The sequence below is a fragment of the Gymnogyps californianus genome, chromosome 5, assembly GCF_018139145.2.
Source record: "Gymnogyps californianus isolate 813 chromosome 5, ASM1813914v2, whole genome shotgun sequence".
In the NCBI taxonomy this organism is placed as follows: domain Eukaryota; kingdom Metazoa; phylum Chordata; class Aves; order Accipitriformes; family Cathartidae; genus Gymnogyps; species Gymnogyps californianus.
Window position 1 is genome coordinate 43,005,517 of NC_059475.1, and position 19,886 is coordinate 43,025,402.

General features: G+C 40.3%; 1 protein-coding gene across 4 annotated transcripts in view; it reads left to right on the top strand.

The window, feature by feature from the left end:
• PRORP (protein only RNase P catalytic subunit) overlaps positions 1 to 16,136 on the top strand; it is a 53,977-nt gene extending 37,841 nt beyond the window's left edge. For all 4 annotated transcript variants that reach the window (XM_050897329.1, XM_050897328.1, XM_050897331.1 and 1 more), the window contains exons 6-8: positions 12,161 to 12,309; positions 13,821 to 14,016; positions 15,732 to 16,136. In XM_050897329.1, coding sequence (XP_050753286.1) covers positions 12,161 to 12,309; positions 13,821 to 14,016; positions 15,732 to 15,863 — 477 coding nt within the window. In that variant the 3' untranslated portion in view covers positions 15,864 to 16,136. The remainder of the gene's footprint in view (positions 1 to 12,160; positions 12,310 to 13,820; positions 14,017 to 15,731) is intronic.
• The last annotated feature ends 3,750 nt before the right edge of the window (positions 16,137 to 19,886 follow it).

The window sequence follows — 19,886 nt, forward strand, 5'->3', positions numbered from 1 at the left end:
GTTCCTGACTTACGTGGTATACTAGTGTGGGAAGATCAACCTTGGTGATGCCTTCTCTCCTTGTTTATTTCCTAATTGTGTGATATTTGGGTAAACTAGGTAGTGCTTACACTATAAACTGGAAAAAAAGAAAAGTAGAAGTATGATGCAGGTGCTTGTTAGAGCTGTGGTTTGTTGGAATGTGAGCTTCTACATTCAGTGCAAGTTTGAGGAAAGTACAGTGGAAGATAGGTATTCCTGGAATACTACCTATACTACTGATTGATTGATTGATTGATTGATAGGAATTTTCTTCCACCACAGCCCTAAGTTGCCACACCTTTGAGTAAATAAAATGAAGTAGTAGTAAGAGGGTTGCAAGCAGGTAGTCTAGAGCAGAACCAGTCAGTCTTAATGATGTTGATTTACCTTGCTCCTTATTAGGAGTAGTTATCCTGGGCTTGTCTAAGGTTAATGTTGCTATGCTGCTTTCAGCATCTGAATTCATTTACATGATATCCCTGTAAAACATTGCACTGTACTGTTTAAATCCATTTATGTATGATGGCCCTAAGTCTCAATAGTTAAAGGAAGTGGCTTAAATAAAAGAATTGGAGGCTTTTGACATTTTCACTTCTCATTGGTATGTATGTATATTCATACTTTCATGCCTTGCAGAGTGAAAAGCTCTAACTTTCCATTGAATGGGCATCTCCAAATGGGCTTTCAGAAATACAAATGCTATAGGTTTCTTTTTTCTCATCCCACTCACTCTCATTTCCACAAGCCCATTCATTCTGCCAGCCTAGCTAACATAACCAGTAATATGACACAGAGTTTTAACCCTTAGCTATCTGATAAATTTGGTAAACAAAATACTTCTGAAACCATAGCGCGCTCTTGCACTTGAGCACTGCTGTTTGGTCCTGGGTGCTCCAGGAGTAGTTAGGTGGGTATCCTTTCCATGGAAATGGACAAAGGAGGGAAAGATACAACAGAATGCCTCAAATGTGCTGGCTGGTATAGTCATATACAGATACCGGGAAACCGTAACGCTGAGTCCCCAAACCAAAATTTGCTTAAAAAAGATAGATCCTTTTATGAAATAGGGGGTGGGTCATTCTTATTTGGCTTCTGTTGTCCGAGCCGTTCTGGTGGTCATATTTTCATGTTCTCAAGCTTATTTCACTTGACTACAGGGGCAAAAAATGACTAAGTAGACAAAGATTTTCATATAACCAGTTGTTCCCAGGAGGTGGAGCTTTTAGACAAATGCCAAATATCATCCATAATTAATTTGTAGGAGCTGACAATATTATCTGTTTGTCAAATTGCTGTATCTTATCTCCTGAGTTAAAGAAAAATACTTTAGATAAAACAGTGGCCTGCCCAGTGTCCAGCTATTGAGTATTGCAGACTGTTATCAATAAACTTATATTAAAAGCATTGAAGTAAATTAGATCTTGTGGATTGTGGCTATCGTGGGGGGCTTTCAGATCTTTACTGCCTAGGATCTCCAGGCATAGATATTGCCTGCAATGTTACTAGTAGTAAAATGGCATGAGTCTGCAGTGAAGTACAATCAAAGTTAATGACTGTGTTAAGGAAAATAATGCTGACCCATCGTTTACATTCACTTGTGATGCACTCTGCTTCAGATTTTTGCTGGTTTTGCAGGAACAGTATGTTACTTACCAGAGCGTGTAGCCTTGATCCAAATGAGGCAGCTGAACCTCTGCCTCATGGAACTGGCAGTGCAAGGTGTACTGGTGTGTATGAAAGTCCCCTAAATTTTCTCCAGCCTGGTAAATACCAGTTATGCTCTTACCAGTATTAAACAGATTCCTTCCTTGGTCCCTCCTTGCTGAAAGTCTTGGTGCATGGTCTGCTTGGGGTAGGTGGGCCTGACTCTGACCACACAGCTGCTCCTCCACCTCAGACCTTTGTGCTTTAGTTTGCTTCTGCTGATTTTTGTCCTGTTGAAGAAGAACATTTTATATGTTCTCTTTCATATTAAAAGAATTTTTCATCTTTCTGACCTTAAAAGAGAAATCACCACTCACTTGAGTAGTGTTCATTAATGTATTTATTTGTGTTAAGAACTGCAAAATTGTTCTTATTGGAACAATTGTTTTTGAAGGTAACTTCTTTATCTCTGAATAGTAATCTGTAGCAGGCAACTGGAAAATAGTACTAATGAGAAACAGAAGAAAAGCAGTGTGAAAATTGTGTTATAAATGTTTGCTGGATGTTGTAGTCTAATTCTTTTTTTCGACTGCAAGCAATCAGTTTACTGATGGGTTTCCTTGGTTAGTGTGTCATTCTACCTGGACTATAAGCCTGTTGACCTGTTAGCATAGAAATAGTCTTTATTTTAAAGTTTTTTTGGAACTATCAAGTTTATTAAAACATAGGATGTCGCTGCAGAAGCATAGGTTTAATGTGCCTTGAACAGCATCATGCCTGTGCCTTCTATAACTGTGATCTCCCCAGCTGCTGCAGCACCTTTCCTCAAAGAATGAAAGTACCGTCTGGGACTTTTTGAACCACAGATTGGAGAGGGGGAAAACACTTACCATCAGACTAGGTCAGTGACGCCGTGCAGACATCTGCATAGGACAGTGGTGAGAGCTAAAGTATTAGTATCTTTTAAACTGTCAGTTTCAGTCTTACAAAGCCGATTTCAGTCCTGCACCAAGTTATTTCCTATCTATGGAAAGGATCAGTCAAGCTTGTGCTTTCATTTTCGTAACACCCCATCACCACCGCTGCCACCACCACCCAGAGATCCTGCTCACATTTTGGATTTTCAGTACTTAAATACAACTTCTGACCCACACTGTGAAAATCTAAGACTGGCACAGCTGCATTTAGTTCACAAATGTTCCTTTCTAATAGCTAGCTTTTTACATTCTTTCTAAAATGCAAAATGATAAGAGAAACTCTCTTATGGCTTTAAGTCGTTGTATACAGCTGCTACAATAATAGGAGAAATACGAGAGTACCAGTGTAATGGCAAAGACTGGATTTACAGTGAAAGATGGCAGACCCCTGAAGCTGTGACTTCAGCTGGGACAATTATTCCATTTACAGTCAGTGGCTCTGTCTAGGCTCTTTCACTTCTGAAGCCTGTACAAAAATAAGTAAAACCTCATACCTTTCATTTTTATGTAACTTGCCTCCCCACGAAAATAAAGATGATGTATATGCAGTACTTGGTGCAATGAAGCAATGTGTAGTGATCAGTAAGAAAATACTGTTGAAGAAACAGCAGTGCAGGCAGAAGGAATTCAAGGATGAGAACAAAGGATAGTATTGATACGTGGAAATGCATAGGTAACGCTTCATGTCCTTTCAGCTTTTACATGTTTATTTTCATACTCTTTTATAGTCATGGATAGACGGAATCACCTGGCTCATCTCCTTGGTGTGGAGGGTTGCTGCTGATAACTCTTTTTAATACTTTGCAAATCTCCAGGTTTTGGTACAAAACAGTAAGTGCTCAGGAGAGGTCTGGGTAAAAAAAATTCCATGTAAGATGTCCCATATGTATTTGTCAAGATCTTGGTATTTATTCTTTGTTGCAAGAACGAAGATGAGTAAGAGGGGAGATAAAAGTATACAATGGTATCAGCTACATAGAAAAAATATCTCAGAGAAGATCAGAAAAAGAGAAATATCTTTGCGCTTTTACATGACTCAAGAAAGGAGGACATTCAGAAAATTCAAGTTCATGAAAGGAAACATTTTACTGCCAGTCCACAATTAAAATACAAAACTTACAGCTGCTAGGACTGGGCCATAGTTAATTGTGAATTGAACATTTCCCAGTTGCTGCCTTATCAAAATGCTACTTTGGATTTCAGATTCACCCTTTCTCTTCCGTCTTTATGCCTACTTCATAATTGCTGAGCCAACATCAAAGGGTCTGCTTGCATGTTTAAACCAACATTACGTTTTTTGTAAGTGATTGGGAAAGAAAATGGTATTGTAGGTGGTTAACAAAACTTTTGGATTGAGAAACTTGACTGGCACTGCAGTCACTTACAAAATTCAACTTCCAAAAATGCCATTATGCAACTGAAGAATGTTTGTTTGTTGACATATTTCTTGAATTGTTGTAAGAGTCAGAAAAAATTGCCTGTTTTTCTCTTTTGCAATTTATACTATAAAATTCAGCAATTCCCCAACTGTCCATCTCTTCTTGAGCCATCATTTCCGGAGTTCTTGGCATTGTTCATTTAATAACATGCTATGCTAACTATTGTCACTACCCATTTTTCTTGCTTTTATTCATGGTTGACCTTTATTCATCTAAAGATCTTGATGATGAAAATATTACCATTCAAAAGGAGTGACATTCAAAAAGTGTGAGCAAGAATGGTCACACTAAAAGGTTTGTCAGGTGTAAGGTCTGACAAAGTGGCTGAGATCTTTTAGAAGTGACAATCCATTCTGAAAAGCCAGACTCCGAAAAGCTAGTGTCTCCTCCACCTGATGATCCCACTCCTGACTCCCCATCCTTCATGTCATACACACAATTTAAATTCTGTGTTTAAGTTGTGTATATGTTTCTTCAGTCTCTGCATGCATCCTGCCTTGATTCTGTTAATTCTCCTAGGAAATACTGCTTACTATCCATCAAATCACTACTTGTTATGCCTTTTGGGAACAAGACAGAGCAGGATATGGCCATCATTAGATTATACATTAGAAAATACTTATTTCAAAACCTTTTTTTCTTACATGCCTCTCTGCTGGGAAGGATAGGGACCTATCCCTATCTGCATAGGAGAAATTCATAACAGTCTTTCCAAACCTAACGTTAATTTACACAGGTTTGGTTTGAATTGTGCTGTTCTCTGAGCTGGTCAGTAGAATAAAGAACAGAGGTGGCTCTTCAAACTTGTTTGAAATTGGAAATTTTACCTAGAATTTATAATATAGCAGAATATAATGTCAGAGCCTATTTACAAACATATTACTTCTACATTCAGAACTGTCTCAGAGATTATCTTGAGCAGGTTGCACCTTCAGTTGAAATCAAGTAGAGTTGTAATTAAAGATATCTCCGGTACTGGCATAATAGCCAGGGTACCATGGATACAGGAAAATATAAATTATGCTATTGCTTCTGTAGCTGACCTGAATCTGTTTACAGTTACTCTGCTTTACTCTCCCCACTACCCAGGATTCAAGAGGGCTCATTAGCTTGGACACAGTCCATAGAGTATCTTTGTAGTCAATTTTCACCTGGAAGTAATATGTCTACATTCATCCAGTGCTGCACTTGAGCCAAGTCCTCCAGTCAGTGGGAACACTGGACTGTGCAGGGGCACCGGGTTTCAGTACACAGTCAGTTTGGACCTGGCTGCAAAAGCATCATCAGGATGCCTCTGAATACAAACTTACTCTGCAAGCAGCAGAGCTATATTTAGGCATCACCTCATCTGAGCAAACTGAGGCTACCGTACCATCCTCGATCTATATTAAATCAACTCAGGTATCTTTGCTTCTGTGGTTTAGTTTTCCTGCTCAATCAATAATCAGCCTTTGATGAATAGAGTTGACCGTGAAGTCAAGAGCAAAAGCTGGCATCTGAAAATGAACTGCAAATTTTAATGAATTGTGATAGGGAGTTAAGACATATCTCTAGTGAACGCGTCAAGAGAGGATAAGTCAATTCTAGGTGTGGAGTCAATGTAGACGGGTTAAAACATGTTAAACATTGTGTGATTGCTGTCATTGATGTGTGAAGTGCTGTCACTGGTGGAGTTTTGCATGATGATGTGTGTGTTGCGTCAATCTAAATAGTCCTATTGTAACACAGGATACAAATATTCCCAACAATATTGTTTCTGCAGTATTGCAGAGAACCCCAATGTCATAAGGGATAAATTCCCAAGAGTTAGCTGTTGGCTGTCTCAAAAGCAGAAGTAAACCAGGCTGATTAAGCTTAGTGACTGTTACTTACTCATCCATTACTGCTTTCCCTTCTAAGTAGCTACCCCCTTGCTAGTCAGGGGCAGATAATCTGTAGGGGATCAAGAAGTGTGTATGCTGCCTCTGCATTTGAGTAAAGAGGACTTAGAGACTAATTTACACTGTGTCATCAGTATAATGTAGAGAATATAAGAAGCAGCTTGCATTGTGTTTGGTGCTGTGATAATGGTATTGAATCTGCTTTGGTGAAATTACCAGGCTCAGTGAGAAAGTCCAGCCTTTCTTGCAAGCAGCACCCTTGCCTTCCCTGGGTAACTGGCCGTGCCGTGGGAAGAAACTCCGGCTTCCCATCGTGTCTCTCTCTCCTGTGTGTGGTACTAAAGTATACAGGTTTTTTGAGCTTCTTTGTCTACAATATGTAAAAAGGGAACTAAAAATGATGAAACTGTAAGTCAAATAATGTGGTGATGGTGGGAATTGATTCCTTGCTAACCTTTGTAGAGAATGCTCATGCTCAGCCCCACCTGACAGCGTACTTACGGCAGCTCTGTACCTGTGGTCAGCATTGGGGTTTCCTCTGCGGTTTCACAGCTATAGTGTTGGGTGGGAGGCAGCACTAACAACAGGTGAAAATAACAATAATAGAGCAGTTTGTTGCTGTTATTAGCAGATAATCTGACTGTAGGTGTGTTTTGCTTTTAAATGGCAGCTAGTGAAACCAAATGTTTAGAAAATGGCAAACATCATTTATTAATAACAAATCTGATTTAAACTTTTTTTGGCTGATTGCTTCTTCATGCTATACCTGTATACAGGTGAGCCACTTTTTGCTGAATCACTGCATGGTGTGCCTCCCAGCAGCGATGTTTAGGGGTTTCCCATCTGACAAGTGGGAAACCACCAGTAGTGTTGAAGGAGAAAGGCTGTCCTACAGCAAGCTAACCTTTGAAACTGGGACATGTGGCACAGCGTGATCTAGTGATCAGAACGGGTGACTGGCAGTGAAGCCTTAGGAAATCTGTATCCTGCTCTGCTCATAGTTCCTTGTATGAGGTAGAGTAATTAATCTGTCTTCCTTGTGCTCCATTATGCATTTGTGTAAAATGGAGATGTAATTATGCATTTACTTCATAAGGCTGTTGTGAAATTTAAAGAATGAGGATTGATCTTGCAGTATGACAAGGATTCCCTGTTCTCCCAGCTTAACTCCGATGTTTGATCCCCATTAAATTGTGCAGAATTGTGAATGTAGGTCACTGCGAAACTATTTCCAGGAATTTGTATAGAAAAGTTCCCTTCTGATGGGAAACTGTTAATATTTATTCTTACCTGAAAAATGGTTCTTTTAAGGTATAACTTGCTGATTTTTAAAATGTAAAACTACCAGTTACAGCATTTCCAGTTGCTTTATTTCATATTTGCAAAGCTCAGGCTTTTTACATGATACGAGGAGTTCAACATCAGCATGATCCTGTGGAGTACGCGTTCTCTGTCCTACTGCTCTGCCTCCCCACCTCTTTTCCCTCCAGCTCCTCTGATCCAGAAGTTCCTGCCCTGGTGTGTGAGCACAGTTGTGATTGAGCCGTGACCTGGTTGACAACATGACCCAACAAATAGATTATATCAGCACAACAGAAAAAAAAAAAAAGGTGCATTGTGATACAAGGGCAGGAGCTTGGTGGTGGAGGGGAAATTCCATAAAGTGGCATTGCTGCAGAAACAAAAAAGAACTCATTTACGTGTGGGGAAATAGCTCCTATCTCTGGGACTGTCCCAAGGAAAGATAAATGTATACACTCAGCCGAAGTATTGTACAAGTGTGCTAGTTTTTCACTGATTCACAGATTAGGGTGCAAAAATCAGAGTTAGAACATGCACACTGGATACTACATCCATTTAATTCCAGATTGTTTTTAATAATTAAAAAAAAAATCATAGAAGAACCACATTGGGAGATACGTGGTACATTTGTGAACAGCTGGTCTTGACTCTTCCAGTGGTCTGTGTGTAGTTTCATACTTCTTTGTGGCTGTACCCTGGCTCCATCAGAGTCATTTGCTAAAGTGCTGTGAACACAAAATTTTTTGCATTGTAAGTAAAATGCTATGGTTTAGGAGAAGCTTGAGAAAGATCTAATTAAACAAAGACTGGGACAGCACGGCAATAATTTAAATGTAACTGATAAATGATGAAAGGGATTGCAAGCAGAATGTATTCAGCAGGTGCTAATGAGCATGAGTTTCTTGGAGAAGGATCTAGTGATCTTCGCAAATGGTTGATTAAAGTGTCTGGGTAGTTCGGAAAGAAACATGGATCCTGATGTGCCCTGTCAGAGAAAAAGAAAATAAGACTGAATGCAATGATAGATATTTATATAATCCAGTAGTACTTCTAGTGCCTTGTTGTGTGGCCAGTGATTCGTACAGAGCAGCAGCGATTCACAACTTCTTGCTACTCTGCCTCAGCCACATCTTGCCATATGAATTGAAGCAGCCAGTCTAACCATGCTTGTTTTCCCTTCTGTGCAAAATGGCATCTTATAATTCCTGTTTTCAGAGAAAATGTGGTTTTATATGCTCTGCTGTCCAAATTTGAAAGATATTAATATTCATAAAAGGTCATTCTTTCACTAATTTTGTAATCCTCATTCTCAAGAAAATGAATAGCATAGGGAATGTATGTGTTGTATATTTTTAAATGTTTTATACAGATTGCCTTTTGAACAGATTATCCAACTGAGCATCTGATGTTTGCTGCCTAAATAATGTGGGAACATTCAAAGGGTGCATCTACATAGAACTTATTGCATATAGCATATTTGCATTGTATAGTGGCAGATAACAATAATTTTTAGATAACTTTTGGAAATGCTAGATTAATAAAATACTCGTGTCCTTTTAAGTGAGAGATTACTACTGCTGTTTTTTGTTAACAGTATTATGTTCAGTTTCCTCTATGACTAAAACAAGTGTTACTGTGTGTCTCATGTCTTCCTTTCTTGAGAAGCAGCCAGGCGTGGGAGTAGACACACTTAGGAAACCCCCCACGTAAGTTCTGTGACTCCCTGTAGACCACCCCTGTTAAGTGCCCAAGCCTAAAACGAGATAACATGCTCTTTAGTAAAGTTGCATCAGGCAAGAGAGTGTGCAGAACAAAATTATTTTTATCTTGTGAAAGCAAAAATAATTTTTATCTTCTGTGTTTCAATTGTGTAAGTAAAGGTTAATCTCTGTGGTAAGTTGAGGAGGGACAGTGTGCTGTTATGCAAGCAGGAGTTTCTAAATTTTTTAATGGTGATTCCCATTAATTTCATTACGATTTAAGCTTGTTTTGAGTTTTTCCATTGCAAAACTGTAGCTAATTTATACCAACCTCTCAATTTTTTCCCAGAAGCACTTCATACTAGAGAACCTCACATGCTAATAATATGTAGGAGAAGAAAGTCCATATGACTAACAGGTACAAAATGCCACTAGTTACAACCTTCAGAAAGAAAGACTTAAGGGAGCTGGATGCAAGCCAGTCAAGTTTTTTATAAACTTGGGAATAGCCCCAGTTGACCAGTCTGTATCTGGAAATCAAGCTGCCTTTGTGTTGAACCATAAGTGTAATTAAAAGGTGTTGCCTTTTTTTATTGGGGGTAAACTCCAGCAGTTCAAATACTGGAAATTCTTTATTGACTTGCAATACTACTAGCGCAGCTATGTTCCTGAGACTCTTTTTTTACTCATAGTCTGCTTTTAGGACTTGTTTCTTCTGTTGTACCATCAGGATGCTCTTGCTGTCAAGTTTTTTATTTTAGACTTTGTGGAATCAGTTTCTGAAGTGTTCTTTGAAAAACGTTTTAACTTTTTTTTTCCTCCACATGACTTTCTGCTAACCTTCCCTTAATGTAGCAAAGCATTAGGCAAGAAGAGAAAGTATTTTCATTTGGAATTTGTAAGGAGTTGCTTCAGTTTCTCGTGGTTGATATTTCTTCACTGTTGACTTCTCTACATGAAAATGTGTGTGGATGCAGTAGATACATTCCTAACTTTTATTAAGTATAATGAACTCAGCTTAACATACTTAATTCTCCTTTGGTATTTGTGTCCAACTATTTGCAGGACTGCGCCAATGCATGAGAACCGGAAAACAGAAGTGACTGTAAACAAGTAAAATTGATGAGCCAGTTTTTACTGCCCAGATGAGACATTCCAAAAAGAAATGTCAATATTGAAAAATGGAATTTCAGTTTTCCAATTTTTAATAACCTCATAATTTAATAATCAAATTATGTGACATAGACGAGAAGATATGTTATTATATAATATAGTTACTTTGAAAGCCTTCCAGTAACATAAAAATGGTGGCTTTTGTTTGTGTCTTTCAATTCTGTGTTCCAGTAAGAATTCTGAAATGTATCTCCAAAGATTCAGGGCACCCACCGGAGAGAATGCCGTTTTTATTTTTACCTGCCGTTTTATAGACAGAAATTACTGCATTTGGCCTTTTCCTGCTCACATTATGTCCTGTTTGTTTTAACCAGGGAAAAGTAGATTGTATGCATGCATAGCCGATCCAGCATGATCTCCTGGAAGCAGGAAGTCAGCTCCAGCAGGTACTGTTCGGCTCTTGTGCTTTGCACTAGCACCGAGACCGTATGTCTCCATGAAAACAGAGCCTTCAGTCCCTCAGAGTCAATGCTGGTAACAGCAGCTTATAGGTCAACAGTTAAGATTAACGTAGAACATCTTCTGGCCTCCTCTCTCAGATCCTCAGATCCAGATTCATGGCATACTTAATTTGATCCACCTGCAGGTCCTTGGGTGAGAGGGGCAGTCCCACACTTCCTGTCCTCACCACCTCCGGCCATGTGTTCCCACCACTCATCGCCTTTGATTCAGGTCTATCAGTTGTGTGGCTCAAAAAAATGTCTTTTGTTGGATCAGTGAGCTCGTGGGTAGTTGTGACATTGTTAGATCTGACGCAACAGAAGGAGTGGGAATGTGCAGCTCAACAGAGGACTGAGTGGGACCACCCCCTTCCACTGCAACTTGCAGGTAGATCAAACTAAATGCATTGTAAAATTGTACCCAAGAGTTAGAAGAATAATTCTTTCTAGCCCCTGAAACAAAAGATAATGATATCAAATAATGATAAGGATCACAATTAGGAGGAAAGGAGAGGAAAGAGCAAGAGAAGGAGAAAGGCAATTGGAGGTATTGCAGGGAGAAGAGATAACAGGGAAGAGGGAAGTAGCTAGAAAAGCAGGAAGAGGGAATAGAGAAAAATCAGGAGATTGTATATTGACAAATAGTGGCAGCAAATGCAGGTAAAAATTAGGAAACACCTTTCCGTGGTGGTTGAGTGTACTGTCCTCGGCCTTCAAACGTGATGCTTCAGTCTCAAGAAACAGTTCTTCTCTCTTTCTGGGCAGAATTGAAATGCCATTGCTTTGTGAGCGGTCCACAGTAATAACCTGGACGCTGAAAGCCAGAACCTTTGCCCTCCATGAGCTCTGTCTCGGTGAAGCAGCGAGGGAAAGCCACAGGCACAGGTGCTTGTCCTGAGAAGCATTTATTGCCGAACAGGCACAGCCCTAAGAGGCTGGTGAAAAGTCCCTCTGAAGAGAAGCTGGTGCAGCAGTGAATTTGCCACCTCAGGATGTTGGTTCATAAGTGGGAGGCTAGTCTGGATGTGGCTTTCATAAACCCTTAGTCCTGAGGTCACAGATTTCCTTTTACTGCTGCTTGCTTCTTCCCCACAGGGCAGCCCAGATCACATGTAGTTCTCTAATTTCGACAATAGGTGGGGCTGGAAAAGCAGTATGGTTTAAGGCTTGGTCCTCCTCTAGACTAACAAAGGCTTCAGTGCCGAATCATTTCCAAAAGTAGATATTACTTAAATCCCAATGTGATTCAGTTCCTTCAGCTGACTCTGAATTTCTGAAATCTCCATACAACTCTTCCTGCGTTCATTCATGTCATTCAAGCTGCAAGAGCTGGGAAAGGTTTATAACAGCAATGTATTTTCTGTGTGTTTGAGAGCAGCTTCCTACAATGAATTGTTTTTTTTCTTTTTCCTTTGTCATTAGGGAGTTAAATTAGTTATCTACTTAATTCGTATTGCAGTTAAGAACTGTGGGAAATGAGGGTATGCTAGAAGTCCCACTAGCTGAGACACAGATGTGAAAGTGTTTCCTGTCAGTCTGTTTTTACAGCTAAGAAAATCTTTGGTTTTGCTTTGTTTTCTGCAGCTATTTGATGCTGTCAACTGCCTGGCCAAAGACAATGCCCGGTTGCTTGTGCTGGGCCGCAAACACATGCTGATTAACTCTTCAAATTGGAAAAGAGAGATTATGAAGGAGATGCAGAATAAGGCAGACTTCTTCTTTGCTGAAAATATGTAAGTTGAAGAAAATGGCTAAATGTAATGGAGATCAACACCTGATTTATCTGCGTTTTAAATCAGTATAAACAGCTGTAGTTTTTAGTACCATTACTAGTATTTCCAGCTCTGCGTGTGTGAAAGAGAAACACAACCTTTGCTATACTTGCTTCAAAAAACAATACATATTAAAAGTTGCATTATGAAGAATTTCATCACTTAGAATCACGTTGACATCTGTATGGTTTGTTAGGATTTATAACTGTTAAAACCACTGCCAAGACCACGGTGGCCTGAACTTGCAGAATACCTGATAGCATCAGTGTACAGTTGTGGTCTGCTGTGTTAGCCCTGCATGGGGGGAGATGAAGTTCATGCCTGGCCAGTGTTGCTTGGTAGCCCAGGAGTGTGGAGAGTCTGGAGCACTGACTTCCTTGCTGCTCCCGGAGGAGAATATTTCTGTGAGTGGAAATAGACCCTCGGCCTCTCTAATTTAAGAAGTGCGACCCCCTTGCTCTTGCCCAGTCAAGCCTGTCCTTGCCTCTAAACAAGGTACTTGCCTCCGCCTCAGTGTCCCCTGTCCTTGCCCTGCTTTACTCATATAATGAGTCTCAGTTTTCCTTCGGTTCCAGCTCCACCTAGTTTCCATCTGAGTTGGGCACTGTTGATCCTTCACCTGTCTCTGCCGTTTCTTCTGTGATCCCAGTTCCCAGAACTTCTGACCAAGTTCCTTGTCCCAACAGCCAGTCTAAGTCTCTTCTGTCTGGCCCCTTGCTTCAGAACTGTTCTCCTTCATCCCCTCTCCAGTTCTGGCTCTTGTTCTCTTTGCTGTTGAATCACATTGCTTTCTTTCCTGCTATCTGAGCACCAACAAAGGGGACTGTTACCACAGGTTGGAAATCCTCGCTAATCTTGTGTCTTGTCACTTACTAGTACAGTAATCCATAGCAATCAGAAAGTGGTTTCTAGCAAAGTTCTGCTCAGCTTCTCCAGGTATAGGGTATCTCATGCCTACTATAAATGTATTTTTAAAGATTTTTCCCTAAAATTGTTTCAGTTTAATAGCAGCTAATGTTGAATATATTTTCCAAATAATCATAGTACCTTTTGGAAGTATATTTACCCATGTAAAGACAAAGATTCACAGATTTGTGCTGTTGCCCACATTACACTTTACTATCAGTTTTGATGATTGATTGTATTCCAGCAAAGTTTTGGGGGTACCCTTATGAGTTTTAGCAGTTCCGTTCCACATAGCACTGTTATGTGGCAAAAGATTATATTGTTGTATTATCAGTTTGTGATAGGAGGGAAGAATGTTCTGTGTAGCATGCAATTAATCTTTATTGCACTCTAACATTTGGTGCCCTGTGGTAAGCAGCAGTTCTTTATTCTACCAGGGAACTAGAGTAGTGATGGGAATTTTCAGTGTTGCTGATGAATAAATCTCAGATCAGCATTTGATTCACTTCCTGCAACCACTTACTGCCTTGTGAATGACGTCTGTCTTTTCCATTTGTTTTGTTAAGCTCTGAAGATGATGCCTTCTTGTTATATGCTACTCTTCAATCAGGCAAGCATTGCAAGTTTGTTACTAGAGACTTCTTACGGGATCACAAGGCTTGTCTTTCTGACAGTCTGACGCGTCATCTGTTCCGTAAGTGGCAGCGTGGACACCAAATAGTGTTTTCCCCTTCTGTAGAAGGAAAGCATATAAATTTTCTGGTAAGTTTTCTGCTGCAATCAGAAAGCACACAGAGCATATGCATTAAAGATATACAATTTCAAACTCTGGAAGCAAAAAGATTCTTGTTGGAGTCTAAAAAATGGATTTGTACCAATGGGCTCAAACTCCCATGCTTACTGAAAATTCACTGTATTCATAAAGCATGCCACAAACATGAAAACTGTCAAAAGACAAGAAATGCGGCCTAAATGTTTAAAATGTAAATGTAAATGCATGTTTGTGTATACAGATCTTTCCATTGCTGTAAAACGTGTGCCAATATTTTTCCATTTATTTTAAACTTTGAAATACTTTATTCTCCTCTGTAGCACTATTATAAAACACCATGCTTCTCATTGTACAATAGAATTTCTTTCATCTTTATTTTAAAGAAGCAGGAAAACACAGGTATTTCAGTATTCACTGTAATATTAGCCTAACATATGTATAAAGTTTCATGAAGGAAAGCCCAGAACAGTCAGGTTTGTAGTCAGTATCCAGCTGCAGAAATTACAGTCTTCCAAGCATAGTATCATCATATAGCAGAATACTGTACTGTTACTGTCTAGGAGACATGTATCCTTGTGAGCCATGAACAGTACGTTAACAGGAGTGCAGCTGTTTTAAGATTTTTCTAGGGAAAAATTAATCACATGACATTCCATATCATGCAGTTTTTTGTTTTCTGGTCTGTCTGCATTGTTATTGCCTACTTAAAGGAATACTGCACCGACGCAGATTCTTTTTCTTGCTGCTCTGGTTAAAATTGTAAAATAATATTCATCATTACAAACAGACCATAGAGATACAGGCTTACAAGAACGACAGCCTTTCATTCAGTGCTGCCATATATAAATTTCTTTTTATGGAACCAAATACTGAATGTAGGGTTACCTGAGTAACACAGCTTTAGCTACACCTTCTTTCTTTCTTTTGTACGAAAGGGCTAGTCATTTTCACATCTTAATTCCCATACAAGTGATTTGGATGATTGACATTCCCAGTCATAGCTGTCTTCTAGGTTATTCTGGAAGCTGTCATGGGAAAGTAGACTTCCAAGACTATACATACAGAGTGATAGTATGTTCTGAGAACCGTAATTGCCAACCAGTAATGTTTCTTTTGCATTTGTGTTATATATGTTGAGTTAGTATACCTGTAACATAATAAACCAGAAAAATAGTTTATTATATTTGTTTGACTAGATGCTTGTGAAGGTATTAGTGATAAACCCTTTACTTACATCCTCCTCAGCACAGAGCAAATCAGTTCTGTAAAGAGGTACACTGGAAGAACAAACCCAAGACGTCATTAATGTCATTAAATCCTATCAGTTCAAGCCTATAAACTCCACATCCTGAGCTAATTCCCATGTGATTTCATTTAACTGAACAGGAAAACAATCATTTTGCTATTTCTAGAAATTGAATGCATTATGTTCAAATCATTATTATCTGGTGGAGATTGAAGACAGAATTTTAACCATTTATAATGACTCCTAGACCACAAAATACTAAAAGATGTTTTAGTTTTTCCTCCAGTACTAAAATTTAGAATTTGTTTGGTGTAAGGAAATAAATGAGAGTTGTTAAAGAGATGAATCTATGGAGATTTCTAAGGTAAGTGTTGGAAGTTATAGCTACCTGTAACTGGTATTTTAGTAATATATTGTGTAAAGTCTAAAAAAATGGTTTTATCTGTCTTTATCCAACAGCCTGCTTTACGTTATGACTGTGTGGTACAGACTACAGGTGATACATGGCATATCCCCTATAAAGACACTTTTGAGGAAAAATATTCATATCAAGTACCAAGAAAATGGCTCTGCATTCAACAGAAATTATGAAGAATGTAATTGCACAAGCTGAAGCTGCTTTTTTTTTTTTTTTTAATCACTGTTGCTGACTAGGAGAACTCAGCAGTACAATTATGGGATTAATGTGTGAGGCCTATAACTAAAGAAAATTCAGTAACTGCATTTTGTCAAAATCATTCCTGCAGTAAATCTGTTAACATCAATGGTGGTCCAGCAGGGATGAATTAGGTCCATTGTTTCCATCTTTACAGGAAATTTCTGTAGCCTCTCAATGTGATATGAATTAAAACTTGTTTTTCCCTCTTGGAATTTCAGGTTGTGTTTTTTTAATCTTTTTTTTTGCTCAAGCTTTTCATCTACACTGAAATTCATAAACTCTGTACTTCAAAGAAATTAAGCAGGACTTCCAGGTGCCTTCAAAATGGGCACGGCTGACCTTGCAACAGTGTGGCACAATGTCTATAGCCAATAAATGGAGCTAACGGGGCCAAATGGTGTGTTTACCATTTGCCAGACACACATAGCCCTAATATTTCCTCACACTGACTAGAATTCATTTGATTACATAGAATTAGGAAACAACCAGTGGGATATTGTGTGGCTCTTTCACACTCTTAAATTTGCTGCTTCTGACAGGGTGTCATGTCACTGGAATAGTTTGCTTATGGAAATGCTTGAATTTTCTAAACAAAAATTGATCATAACTAGAAACTGCACCTTCAGGTTATCCATTTCATTGCAAGACACCTTCATCCACTGAAGTTTGTATTTTACCTCACCCTGGTCATTAACAGACATGCATATCAACATCTAACTGGAATAAATGCATCCTGTGCTTCCTTTTGACTGAGCACAGACATGTCCCTCATCAATCACTTGGGTTTCATCTCAAAATGGTTCTTACAGCGATACCATAATACCTTCTAAATAGTAACACTTCCTAAATACACATTCTTAGTGTATTTAGGGGAAGATGGAACAAAATCTGGAATTTACAACAGGAAGCTGTCCCAACATTAGTGTCAGAATTGTTGTGACTTTTTTTATGTTTGCTGCTAATACATTTTACTGTAGATCTTTACAGGGAATTAATGGCCTCCTCTCCCTGGAACCAAAGAGGAAACATTAGTGATCAACCTACAGACTTTTTCAATTGCATACCACCTGTTCATATAGATGAACACAGTCTCCAGAGGCTCGGTTCTGACTCAGGTTAATTATTTGCATTTTATTTAAGATACTTGTGAAATAACATTCCTTTTGTGTTGCTGTAAGTCTTCAAATTTCAGATTACTGAAACAGGGCATTTAGAGATAACAATGAATACGAGGATTTGCTTCTGAGTATGTAAAAGGAATTCTGGGGGCTTTCATTGGCAATAAACCCAAGAGCCAAACCAAAGCATACTGACATCTACCAGCAGATCTACTTGACATCTACTACTGCTTATACAGTGGTACAGTAAAAATCCAAGGATTTTTAATGTCTGTCTAGTAGTAGTTGTGATGGGTTGACCCTGGCTGGATGCCAGGTGCCCACTGAAGCCACTCTATCACTCCCCCTCCTCAGCTGGACAGGGGAGAGAGAAAACACAATGAATGGCTCACAGGTCAAGATAAGGGCAGGGAGGTCACTCAGCAATTACCATCACGGGCAAAACAGACTCAACTCGGGAAAATTAATTTAATTTATTACCAGTCAAATCAGAATAGGATAATGAGAAATAAAACCAAATCTGAAAAACACCTTACCCCCACCCCTCCCTTCTTCCCGGGCTTAACTTTACTCCCAAATTCTCTACCTCCTCCCCACCAGTGGCACAGGGGGACAGGGAATGGGGGTTGCGATCAGTTCATCACATTGTTTCTGCCGCTCCTTCCTCCTCAGGGGGAGGACATTCTTCCCTTGCTCCAGCATGGGGCCCCTCCCACAGGAGACAGTCCTCCACAAACTCCTCCAACGTGGGTCCTTCCCACGGGCTGCAGTTCTTCACAAACTGCTCCAGCGTGGGTCCCTGCCATGGGGTGCAGTCCTTCAGGAACAGACTGCTCCAGCGTGGGTCCCCCACAGGGTCAAAAGTACCGCCATGCCAGCAAACCTGCTCCAGCGTGGGCTCCTCTCCCCATGGGTCCACAGGTCCTGCCAGGAGCCTGCGCCAGCACAGGCTTCCCACAGGGTCACAAGCCTCCTTCGGGCATCCACCTGCTCTGGCGTGGGGTCCTCCACGGGCTGCAGGTGGCTATCTGCTCCACCGTGGACCTCCATGGGCTGCAGGGGGACAGCCTGCCTCACCATGGTCTTCACCACGGGCTGCAGGGGAGTCTCTCTGCTCTGGTGCCTGGAGCACCTCCTCCCCCTCCTTCTTCACTGACCTTGGTGTCTGCAGAGTTGTTCCTCTCACATATTCTCACTCCTCTCTCCAGCTGCAATTGCTGCTGCGCAGTAACTTTTTCCCCCTTTTTAAATATGTTATCCCAGAGGCGCTGCCACCATCACTGATGGGCTCGGCCTTGGCCAGCAGCGGGTCCGTCTTGGAGCCGGCTGGCATTGGCTCTATCGGGCAGAGGGGAAGCTTCTAGCAGCTTCTCACAGAAGCCACCCCGGTAGCCCCCCCACTACCAAAACCTTGCCATGCAAACCCAATACAGTAGTTTATTAGATTGATGGGTCCACACTGAATGCCAGAAAGCCAAGTCCCCCCAAACGTTGCAGCAATTGGTACCCCCGAAACCACATCAAATGACACTGATGCCCCTCTACTAGCACACTGAGTGAGAACAGGAATCAGAAGGAACTAATGCTTAGCTTAGCCTGCCACGTGCTATGGAGACAGATGCATTGGCAAGATAGACTTGAGGAAGACTGAACTGATTCAGCCTGTGCTATAGCTATTTTGTGAATAGCTTCATCTCCAAGCTCATCCACTTGTTTACCATGTTAAAAAGATGTGAGAACAGTCTTCCTCAGGATCCTGCAACGCAGACTTTGACTCTCATATGGTTGATCAGAGGTGATGAGCACTAAACCAAAAATACGTGATTGCTCTTCTGAAACAAAACCATACTTTGGAAGCTGACAAAATTGCTATGTAGGTGGAGAAAACTTCTGGAAGCTATATCCTGAAAGTAGCACAGCTTCCACTTGATCGCGTCCATGGTATTGAGCAACTATTGCTCTTTCCTTGGTCTAAGTCAAATATTGAATCTTTGATTCCAAACACTTAAGGATTTTCTTGCTTGGTTACTTTTTGGCAATCAGGCTGAATGCTTGATAATTACTTCCATTTTCCCAAGGGAAAAAAAATCTGACATTAAACTCCAGTGTTATAGAATGGAAGAGCTTTGTACGTGGAAGGACTGTGAGGGCAGGAATCTTCAGCGTGGAGAAACAGAGGTCTTAAGAGACACAGAGGTCATAAGAATCATGAGTGTTGTGGAGGGGATGCGTAGGGATGAATTGCTTGCCGTCTCTTCCAGTACAAAAGCGGCATCAAACAGTGCTGGCAGATAGAAGGTTCAGATGAAAGGTGAGGTTTCAGATGAAACAACACAACGCGTTGTTACGCTGAGCAACTCTTTGCCACGGCATGTCATGGATGCAAGAAGTTCACGTGAGTTCAAGGGGAGACCAGCAAGGGTTATTAAATAACCAGACAATCTCTCTGCCTTGGGAAGTCCCTCCACATGGTTGGAGACTGGGAGAGTATATTCAGGGAGTATATCATTAAAGGCTCTCTGTAGTCTTCATACTTTTCCTTGGGCACCCACTTTTGGCCACAGTTGGAGACGGGACATGGGTCTAGACAGACTCTGTGTCTGACCCAGCAGAGGCGTTCTTACATTTTCATGTTTCCTGTGTTCCAGTGCTTGCATCACAGCTTTAAACATTTCATGTCTGCCCACAAAGTGCTTCCCTAATGAAGGGGATAAACTCTGTGTCCTGTAATACGCAGCGAGACATTTTGTTCTCCCATAGGATTAATAAGCAAGGAAAAGTGTATTGAAAAATTCAAGAAAGCAGACTTTTCATGTATGGCATACGCAAAATGCACCT